Genomic DNA, 11437 nt, shown 5'->3' on the forward strand with positions numbered 1-11437 from the left:
GAGAGAATGACCTGTTATTGGTGTAGGGGGTGATTTAGTGGAGGTAGACACTGGATTTGAAGCGATAAGGACACTACTTCATTTGCCCAGGTTAAGGGTAAGGAGAAATTGAATTAGTAGGGTGGCAGTAAGGGAAGAAGGGTAGAACTTCATGATAAATTTGAATAGTGTCATAAAAATTATCTTAAATGATCATAAAGAGTGTAGTCGTTAATTTATTTGCTCTGCAAATAAATTTGGTATCAAAGTCTAATTCACTGAGAAAACAAAATAATCAAAAAAACCATATTTCTTATTTTTGTAAACATTATATTCTGACTTATTGAAACTAGGGAGTTTCACTGAGGATATAACATGTAGATTAGACCTGGAAACAGAATAGATTTTAATTGATACAATGTTTGGTAAAGATGTTAAGAGCACTGAGCTTGAATATGACAAAGACTTTATTGGAATTTTTAAAAAATTCTGTCGGGGGCACCTGGGTGGCTCAGTTGGTTGAGCATCTGCTTTCAGCTTGGGTCATGGTCCCAGGGTTTTGGGATTGAGCCCCCCGTAGGGCTCCCAGCTCCGTAGGGAACCGGTTTCTCCCTCTCCCTCTGTCTGCTGTTCCCCCTGCTTGTACACTCTCTCTCTGTCTCAAATAAATAAATAAAATCTTAAAAATAAAATTAAATTAAAAATAAGTAAGAAATTATATGGTACCCTACTTCCTTACTTCAAGGAAATTTTTAGCCAAAGATCAGGAAGGACTTTCTTCTTCTTGCTGAGCCCTAAATAATTATGATATACAATTTTAGAAAGCAGTGGGTAAGATGTTTAGAACACTCAGTGACACATATGTCAAAATTGTTTTTCAATAAAGTCCTTAGCTATTACAAGAAGTCACATATCACCCACATGGGTTTTTCAGCTAATGATGAGGTCTCATTTCTTGAATTGTTTCCATATATTCGAGCAATAAGGACCTCCTTGGACCCTGTTCACAGAGAGTAGACAAAAAGTTGTTTGTCTATGGTTAACTGCACAGCTTTTACTGATTCCCAGCTTCCCTAGGGAAGGTCCCCAGCGACCTATCTTCCCATTTTTATATGACAGTATGATGTCTCTTTAATTTGGGAGAGGAAGAAGTGAGGTTCCTTGATTCTGTGGGTACTACACAAGCATGTAGATATACTTGTATCAGTAAAATACAACAATTTTCTGAACATCTCTTTCTTTTTTGTCTTTCCTTTAGTTGTAATGTATATAAATCATGTTTTCAGAATGGAGAAGTCCCAAGTACACAGTGTCATGCACTCTTAGTGGCAGTTTATCTGTCTTATACCCAGATGAAGAAAAGATTGTCACATGGCACGGGGCTTGCAAGAAAGGATCCCAGCTGTGCCACAGAAGATCATTGCACAGCTAAATAACTTCAAAGAATGTGCAGTTTTTAGGGCTATCATGTCATTGCTGTTTCCTCTCCAAATAAGGAAACTGCAAAATATACACTGAACAGTTATCCACTGGCTTCTAACCCTAGCTCATTCTGAAGCTAGGCTTGGTTGAATATGAATATGAGATTAGCCTAGTGACCTATAGACGTTTAATACTAGCTTGATGGCAATTTTCTCTACAGGCAAGATATGATCTCTATGTCAGCTTCTGCAGCATTGGTGACTGTGGTTCTTAGTTACTTAGAGCAGGTTTTATCCACGCTGGGGAACAGCAACCAGATGTGCAGGGTATAGGGTTGTTTGAGGTTAATACCAGTGGCTCAGTTCATAAGCGTATACTTGGTTGTTTTCTTAAGGACACTGTAGTTGCTCTCCAAGCTCTTGCCAAATACGCCACTACTGTCTATGTGTCATCTGAGGAGGTCAGCCTGGCTGTAACATCCACTGAGGATTTCCAGCATGATTTCAACATTCAGGCTGCCAACCGGTTGGTACTTCAACAGAAGAGTCTGCCCAATGTCCCTGGGGTGTACACTTTGGAGGCCTCAGGCCAGGGCTGTGTCTATGTGCAGGTAAGCAGAGGTCCAGGAGAACACGCCTGCGTTGGGAGGGAGAATCTGAGGACGACTTTGCCTCCAGTAGAACCTTTTCTCTATCTTACTTGTAAAGGGAATAGTTTGGACTGTGCGTAAAGTTCTTCCCAACTCTGATTTGGTTCTCTATTTCCCCCTATTAGACGGTGCTGAAATACCATATTCCCCCTCCTAAATTTGCGGACACCTTTAGTCTTAGTGTGGAAATGGGAAAAGCTAGATGTGAGCGAGCTACTTCTCGATCCTTGACACTTACTGTGCATACCAGGTGAGAAGAGCTGAGCTGGTGGTGGGGGCACCTGGATCACAGCAGCTGAGTGTGTGTGTGTGTGTTGAGGATATAGAGTATGCTAAGAGGAAACATAACGGTTTCACACTGATGTGCTCCTTTCTGCCTTCAGTTATGTGGGCAGTCGCAGCTCTTCCAATATGGTCATTGTAGAAGTGAAGATGCTTTCCGGGTTCAGTCCCATGGAGGGCACCAATCAGTTGGTAAGTCTGTTCTGTTTTCTACATTTAACTAGCCCCAAGAGGACCCAACATTATCCCTAAAAAGCTGGTGAAGTGGGTGTCACGGTACATACTTACAGCTCACGACTGCATTGTCTTAGTGGACTACAAAAGTGCATCAGAAATATAAAATGGAAACTGGAATAGTCTTGTTCCTTTTTCTTACCTTCCCACAGTATTTATTATTCCCTTGATCATGAAAGAGCTTTGGGATATTACCCTAGGTCATAGGAAAACTCTGGATCTTCGTCTGTTTTATTTTCCCCTTTTTATTCAGCTTCTCCAACAGTCTCTGGTGAAGAAGGTTGAATCTGGAACTGACGTACTGAATGTTTATTTGGAAGAGGTGGGTATTCGGAAATGAACCTAAGAGCTTGCTTGCTTATACAGCTTTGCAACTTCCCTTCTAATCGCTGTGTACTAGTGTCACATGCACAGGGAGGAGGGAAAGGAAAGAATGAGTCCACAGCCAGAAAATGAATTCTGCCTCCATGCTGGTATTCTATAAAATACTCCTGTTCACCTCCAGGGAGGTACTGCCTAACAGATATGGAATATGAACTATCTATGTCATTTAAAAATGTGTGGCCAGAATGTGACTATTTTATTTTTAAAAAATTTTATTTATTTAAATGAATAGAGAGAGAGAAAGAGAGAGACAATGAAAAAGAGCATGCGAGAGGAGAAGGTCAGAGGAAGAAGCAGACTCCCCGTGGAGCTGGGAGCCCGATGAGGGACTTGATTCCAGGACTCCAGGATCATGACCTGAGCTGAAGGCAGTTGCTTAACCAACTGAGCCATCCAGGCACCCCAGAATGTGACTTTTTAAAAGAAAGTGGTCGGGGAAGGCTTCTCTGAGGAGACGTTATTTGATCAGACTGCAATGAAGAGATAAAGCCAATAGGGAGTATAGAACTGTTGAAATAAAATGAAAGTTTGTTTCTTTGGCCACTTCAGTTAATTTAGTGGAGGAGCCACAGGTTAGAGTAGACCAAGAATAGAAGGGACCAATTTACTGAAGAGCGAGGGAGCTGTAAGCTCCTAAGAAGAAAGAGTCAGGAAGTCAGCAGAAGCCAGTATCTTTAAGACTAGCATGGGGCAGAAGGGACAGGTAGAAAGGTTTCGGAAAATTTGTGTGAAGACGAGAGTCTTTTTTTTTTTTTCCTTTTCTTAAGGGAGGTTTATTTATTTATTTATTTTAAAGAATTTATTTATTTATTTGTCAGACAGAGAGCATATGTGCACAAGCTTGGGGGGAGGGGTAAGGGAGAAGCCGGGAGCCCAGACTGGGGATCATGACCTGAACTGAAAGCAGACGCTTATCTGACTAAGCCACCCAGGCAACCCAAGACAAGAGTCTTTTAACCTCCACATAGAGAGTGTTATTTTCACTTTAGTTTTAATATGATGTTTTGTCTTTCTTCTCCACAGCTGAGTAAGAAGACTCAGACCTATACCTTCACCATCAGCCAAAGTGTGTTAGTCACTAACCTGAAACCAGCAACCATCACAGTTTATGACTACTACCTCCCAGGTGAGGGCTGAGATCTACTTGTGTCTCCCAACATGTTTCTGCCTCATTCTTCATGACATGGCTCTTTATTTTATAAATACAGCTTCCCAATCCAAGTGGCACATAATTACATTATTCAATCTTCTAAAACATTATAATTTAATTATATATTATTTTTAAATCTTCTGCACTGGGATATTTTATCAGAAATGGTCCATAGACCAAAAGAAACTATACAAACCATTGTTCTATAAGGACTAACTATTTTGAATATTTTGCTATGATTAATAATTTACCACAGTATTAGTATTTGGGACTTTCCTGTAATTGTTAATATGCTCATAACCTATAGGGATCCTCTGAAAAGGGATAAAGCAGTAGTTTTCATGAAGTATTTTCTCTTTGAATGCATGAGGCCTGTAACATAATGATACATGTCATTTCATTTCACAGATGAACGGGCAACAGTTCAGTATTCTGACCCCTGTGAATGAGGTAAGGGTGAGATTTTAGGGTAGGGTGATACTATTCAGAAGTTAAGGGGAACTTCTTCTGAGTTACTGTTACTGTCTTTTGGAAGCTAAATTTTTTTTTTGAAAGATTTTATTTATTTATTTGACAGAGGGACAGTGAGAGAGAACACAAGCAGAGGGCAGGGAGCTTGATGTGGGGCTTGATCCCAGGACCCTGGGATTATGACCTGAGCTGAAGGCAGACACTTAACTTAAAACTGAGCCATGCAGGAGCGCGTGGCTGGCTCAGTGGGATAAAGCCTCTGCCTTCGGCTCAGGTCCGGATGGAGCCGTGCATCAGGCTCTCTACTCAGCAGGGGTCTGCTTCCCCCTCTCTCTCTCTCTGTCTGCCTCTCTGCCTCTTGTGATCTGTCCGTCAAATAAATAAATAAAATCTCTAAACTAGGCTAAGAAAAGAAACAAAACAAAACACCTGAGCCATGCAGGTACCCTGGTAGTTAATTTTTGATAGAAAGTAGGCTTTCCGGGGCGCCTGGGTGGCTCAGCGGGTTAAAGTCTCTGCCTTTGGCTCAGGTCATGATCCTAGGGTCCTGGGATCGAGCCCCAAATCAGGCTCTCTGCTTGGTAGGGGAACCTGCTTCCACCTCTCTCTCTGCCTGCCTCTGCCTATTTGTGATCTCTGTCTTTCAAATAAATAAATAAAATCTTAAAAAAAAAAAAAAGAAAGAACTAAAGTAGGCTTTCCTTTTCGGTCTTGAACTTCTTTTTTTTTTAAAGTAAACTCTGTACCCAACATAGGGCTCAAACTCACAAGACTCAAGAGTCACGTGCTCTACTGACTGAACCAGGCTGGCACCCTCACTTTTTGTCCCAGACTCTGAAAGGAAGAAGAATAATCTCTATAGTTCACACCAGAAAAAGTTAACAGTGGAATTTGTGTGAGGATGTCTATGTGATGATTTTTATTTTTATTTTTTATTTTTTTAAAGGTTTTATTTATTTATTTGACAGGCAGAGATCACAAGTAGTCAGAGAGGCAGGCAGAGAGAGAGGGGGAAGCAGGCTCCCTGCTGAGCAGAGAGCCTGATGTGGGGCTCGATCCCAGGATCCTGAGATCATGACCCGAGCCGAAGGCAGAGGCTGAACCCACTGAGCCACCCAGGCGCCCCAGATGATTTTTATTTTTTTATTCTTAAAAAAGATTTATTTATTTTAGAGAGAGAGAGACAGAGAAAGCATGAGTAGGGGGAGGGGCAGAGGGAGAAAGAGAGAAGCAGACTCCCCAGTAAGCATGGAGCCAGATGACACGGCTTGATCTCAAGACCTTGAGATCATGACCTGACCCAAAATCAAGAGTCAGATGCTTAACCAACTGAGCCACCCAAGCAGCCATCTATGTGATTTTTAAAAACACTATTTTTTCTGATTAAAATTGATGAATTTTAAAAATTATTTTTACATTCTACATCTTTGTTATATAAAAATACTAAGGGAAAAGTAAAAATTACCTGATTCTACTCCCATGAGATAACACTATTAATAATTTCATCATGCTTTTGTGAGATTTTTTTCTAGATAGGAAAAAAACAAGGACAAGCCTGGCTGGCTCAGTCAGTAGAACATTGGACTCTTGATGTCAGCGCTGTGAGTTCAAGCCCCACGATTGGCATAGAAATAACTTTTAAAAAATAATTAGGGGCGCCTGAGTGTCTCAGTCGTTAAGCATTTGCCTTTGGTTTGGATCAGGATCCAGGGTCCTGGGATCGAGCTACACATTGGGCTCCCTGCTCAGTGGGAAGCCTATTTTTAAAAATTAAAAAATAAATGGATAAGGAAAAGCTCCTCTATACTTGTGAAGATTTTCTGAGTATCATGATTTTTTTTTTTTTTCCATCTCCCAGGTTAGAAGTTGGAAAGAGACTGATTTAATCCTCTGTGACATTACTGGACAGCATTCTTCTGCCTCTTAAAGCAAAACGCATTCAATCAAATAATGTGCTTTCTGTGACTGACTAAAGAGTGAGTAACAGATGAGCAGGCTTGAACCTCAGCTACTTTCTACTACGTAGACGCATAGACGCCAGAATGATAGGCTGCGGGAGATGGGGAGGAATAATCACACAAAGGAGGAATTACATGGAAAAGCCCACTGGGAGAGGAGATGTGGTTTAGCCATGTAGGGGAACTCTCCAGGGGGGATACAGAGGTGATCCAGGGAAGATAAAAACATCTTCCTGAGGGTTAAATCTAAGAGAAGATGTAACTTAGGGCTTTGGGAATAGATTAAAAACATTTTTTTCTTTGGAAAGAAAATCTGTGTCCTTGGCCCTGTGCATATTTCTGTGGATACCAAAGGTTCTGTTTGAAGATGATGATCTCCCTTTAACCAAAACTCACATTCTGGCTTCTTCATTAGACCTTTTGACCCAGACATGTCAGAGAATCATATTTACGGATTCAGGTGGGGTCAGAGTAGAGAATCCTAAATAAGGGACTGACTGTGTTCAGCAAGCCAGCACTGCAGGACAAAACATGATTGATAAAAGAAGAGTAGCTGACCAGGATTCCCTATCTCTGCCTTTCTGCATTTCATCCAAGTAGTTCAGCACACTCATGGGTTTGTGTATGTGTGTGTGTGTCTAAAAGTTAGATTGAGAAAGTAGAGAGAAATTGGGTCATGACTTGCTTTTTAGAAAGATCGTTCTAGCAGAGTGCCTGGCTGGCTCAGTCAGAGGGATGTGCTACTCTTGATCTCAGGGTTGTGGGTTTGAGACCCACATTGGGTGTAGAGCTTACTTAAATAAAGAAACTTGAAAAAAAGAGAAAGGTCATTCTAGAAACAGAATGAAGAATGGAGAAGAGTAAAGCTGAAGTTCTCAAAACCATCGAGGAAAGTCCTGCGGTAATCTGGAAATGGGTTGAGGAGCTGCAGTGGGCATGAAGTGAGAGCATTGGTAGAAGTTACTCCGAGAGGAGAAAGCATCGGGAGAACTTAGTAATGTCAAAGACAAAAAGCACCAAACAATTAAGATGATTTTATTCAGGCTATTGCAATAGAAAACATGTTTATTAATGAAGAATGTCTTAGAAAAGTTAAAGGACCTGAGGTTTTATAGAGGCAGGAAAACAAAGATGCATGAATCTTATTGGGATCGTCAGGAAGGATAGAGATCGGTCTTTTCATGGAATATATGAGAACAGAGTTCTTTAGGGTCAGCTGTTTTGCCAGAACACAAAAGGTAATGGGATTTTGGAAAACAGAAAAATGGGGTATTTCTTAACTGGACTGTTTTCTAGAAGCATGGGGTTCAGGTAAAATCACCACTGTCAGTAATTAATTGGATATAAGACAGGAGAGTCAGGGAAGAGTCTGGGAAGACTGCCAGGTTCCAGATTGTAGAATACATGAGAGAGGAAAACCTTTGCTTCTAACCCCTTATATCCAGTGCCTGGGTCCTGTGAATTAAATTGGCAAAAGACAGATTGGCAGGAGAAAAGATCTATTAGTATGCACCGGGTCACTTCACAGGAAAAAAGTGAAAACCCCAGGAATCAGTTAGGCCTGGGGGCTTATATTATTATTTTTACAAAAGGTGATGCTGTTGTGGAAGAAATTACAAAACAAAGGAAAAGGGATTTGGGCTTCTAGGTGCAATGACATTGCATGAAGGTAAATAAATAGAGGGGGAAAGGAATAGAAGATTGAGGTTATTTTAGTAAGGTTTACTTGTGCAGATACAAATTAATGCTGACTGGGCACCTGGGTGGCTCATTTGATTAAGTGTCAGCCTTAGGCTCCTGTCATGATCCTGGGGTCCTGGGATTGAGTCCCACATCAGGGTCACTGCTCAATGGGGAGTCTACTCCCTCTCCCTCTGCTCCTTCTCTCTCTCCATCTTACTCACTCACTCTCTTATCAAATCAATAAATAATGGGGCGCCTGGGTGGCTCAGTGGGTTAAGCTGCTGCCTTCGGCTCAGGTCATGATCTCAGGGTCCTGGGATCGAGTCCCGCATCCGGCTCTCTGCTCAGCAGGGAGCCTGTTCCCTCTCTCTCTCTCTGCCTGCCTCTCCATCTACTTGTGATTTCTCTCTGTCAAATAAATAAATAAAATCTTAAAAAAAAATCAATAAATAAAACCTTAAAAAAAATTAATGCTGACTTTCTATCTCCTGTGATAAAGGTTGTTCTCTTCCTGGTATGGGAGAAGGGAGTGGAGACACTCTCACAAAAGGAAATTAATGCCCTGCTTTCAGGCAGAAACGGGGAAGGAGGAAAGCAGGGAGTTCTTCCTGTATCTGCTTCCCGATATCCCTTTGGTCTCCCCATCTTACCCTTATTTCTCTAGGAACACCAAACTACATTTAGTTTCCTGTTTCTAATATGTTCTCTGATAATTCTGAAACATGCTTTTTATGTTGCTTGCAAAGCCTCTCCATCTCCACCTCTATCCTGCCTGGAGGACTTTCCTTGGTCCTGTAAGCTATGGCCTTCAAGGTGTGTTTTCTACTCTAGCAAGTCTTCCGCAAGAACTCCTCTCCATTCCTACAGCACTATGTACTTCCTACTGAGGACTTACCAAACTGGGCTCACATTTTCTGTTAGAAACTGCATATTCTGGGTTGCCTGGGTGGCTCAGTTGTTAAGTGTCTGCCTTCGGCTCAGGTCATGATCCCAGGGTCCTGGGATCGAGCCCCACATCGGGCTCCTTGCTCAGTGGGAAGCCTGATTCTCCCCTTCCCCCTCCCCCTGCTCGTGTTCCCTCTCTCGCTGTCTTTCTCTCTATCAAATAAGTAAATAAAAATCTTAGGGAAAAAAAAAGAACCCTGGAGGAACAACATCCTTTTGCAATCATGCAGATGAAAGCCATATGCTGAAGCTTGAGAGAGCAGAAAGATAAAAGGTGTTTGGGTGTCTGATGACATCACGGATCTGTCCTGTTCTTGGACATATTGGATAGGTAATGAAAATAATAAATGGTTTATTTATTAGAAAACTTTATAAAAGAGATTTTATTTACTTATTTGATAGAGAGAGCAGGGGTGGGGCAGAGAAGAGGGAGATAAGCAGACTCCTTGCTGAGTGCCGGGCCTAACTCAGGGCTCCATCCCATGACCCTGAGATCAAGACCTGAGCTTAAGTCAAACGCTCAATTGACTGAGCCACCCAAATGCCCCTAAACTTTTTATTGAAGTATAATAAACAGAAAGTACACATATTATAAATATGTATTTCAATGAATTTTCACAGATCAAAACCACCCATGTATCTAGCATCTAGAATGTTACCAGCATCCTTGAAGCCCACTCTCCAATTTTGGTCACCAACCCCCAGGGTAACCACAACATTAACTTCTAAGAGCACAGATTATATTTGCCTGTGCTCTTTACATATAAAACAAGAATGTGGGATGCCTGGCTGGCTTGGTTACTGGAACATGTGACTCTTGGTCTCAGAGTCATAAGTTCGAACCTCATGTTGGGCATAGAGTTTACTGTTAAAAAAAAAATTGTAAGAATATGTATGGTTGCTCCTGGCTTATTTCCCTCAACAGTATGTTTATAGATATTCTTGATATTCTTTTGAATAGTTACAGATCATTCATGCTCATTGCTACATAGTATTCCAATGTATGAGTGTACCTCAATTTATCTATTCTTCAATTGCTGGGAAATTAGGTAGTTTCAAGTTCTATTACTTTGAATAGCATTGCTCTGAATATTCTAATACAGGTCTTTTGGTAAACATACCGTATGCATTTATATTGGATGTATACCTAGGAGTGTATAGGGTCATAAGGTATACATATGTCTTATTTTGATAAACTATTTTCCAAAGTGTTTGAACAAATTTACACTCAACAGCAATGTATGAAAATTTCAGTTATTTTACATTTTTGCCAACACTTTAGTATTTCCTAACTTGTTTGTTCTAGCCATTATGGTAATGTATACTGTTGTTGCATTGTTTTAAAATTTGTATTTTCCTGATAATTAATAAAGTTGAGCACTTTGAAAAAAGTTTTTTGGCTATTTGGATGTTCTCTTTTTTAAAAAACAGGTTTATTTTCTTAAAATATTTTGTTTGTTTTAGAGAGAGAGGGCATGTACCTGCTAAAGGGGGAAGAAGAGAGAGAGAGGGACAGACAGACTCCATGCCAAGTGCAGACTCCAATGCAGGGCTTGATTTCACTACCCTGAGATTATGACCTGAGCCAAAAATCAAGAGTTGGACACTTAACTGACTGAGCCACTCAGGTAACCCCTAAAAGACATCTTTAGTGAGAAATAATTCACATACCATATAATTCACTCATTTGAAGTATCTGGTCCAATGGTTTTTAGTATATTTACAGATATATACAACCATCACCACGTCAACTTTAGAATATTTCCTTCATCTCAAAAGAAACCACATACACTTTAGCTATCATCCTTAACCTTCTTGTCCAGCTATAAGCAACCACTAATCTACTGTCTATATCTGCAAATTTTCATATTATAGAATATAATCCTAAATACGTGAACTTTTTTTAGAGAGAGAGAGGTGGGGAGGGGCAAAGGGTGAGGGAGAGAGAGAATCTTAAGCAGGCTCTAAGCTCAATGTGAAGCCTAATGCAGCTTGATCTCAGGACCCTGAGATCATGACCTGAGCCAAAATCAAGAGTCAGACGCTTAACTGACTGAGCCATCCAGATGCCCCAAATGCAAACTTCTGTGACTGGCTTCTTTGATTTAGCATAATGTTTTCAGGGTTTATCCATATTGTAGTATGAATCAATACTTTATTCCTTTTTATAATCAGATAATACTTCTATGACCTGGTAATATGGTCAGATATTATCTGTGGCTCTACCATATTTTGTTTATCCATTTGTCCATTGATGGATATTTAGGTTGTTTCTACCTT

At 40.6% G+C, this 11437-nt stretch overlaps 1 protein-coding gene across 2 annotated transcripts in view; it reads left to right on the top strand.

The window, feature by feature from the left end:
- The window catches only part of A2ML1 (alpha-2-macroglobulin like 1), a 49059-nt gene extending 41770 nt beyond the window's left edge, over nt 1–7289 (top strand). For both annotated transcript variants that reach the window (XM_044227375.1, XM_044227376.1), the window contains 7 exons: nt 1796–2011; nt 2176–2300; nt 2434–2524; nt 2820–2888; nt 3974–4076; nt 4509–4550; nt 6430–7289. In XM_044227375.1, the coding sequence (XP_044083310.1) occupies nt 1796–2011; nt 2176–2300; nt 2434–2524; nt 2820–2888; nt 3974–4076; nt 4509–4549 (645 nt within the window). In that variant the 3' untranslated portion in view covers nt 4550; nt 6430–7289. The remainder of the gene's footprint in view (nt 1–1795; nt 2012–2175; nt 2301–2433; nt 2525–2819; nt 2889–3973; nt 4077–4508; nt 4551–6429) is intronic.
- The last annotated feature ends 4148 nt before the right edge of the window (nt 7290–11437 follow it).

This window comes from Neovison vison, chromosome 12, assembly GCF_020171115.1.
Source record: "Neovison vison isolate M4711 chromosome 12, ASM_NN_V1, whole genome shotgun sequence".
Taxonomy (NCBI): domain Eukaryota; kingdom Metazoa; phylum Chordata; class Mammalia; order Carnivora; family Mustelidae; genus Neogale; species Neogale vison.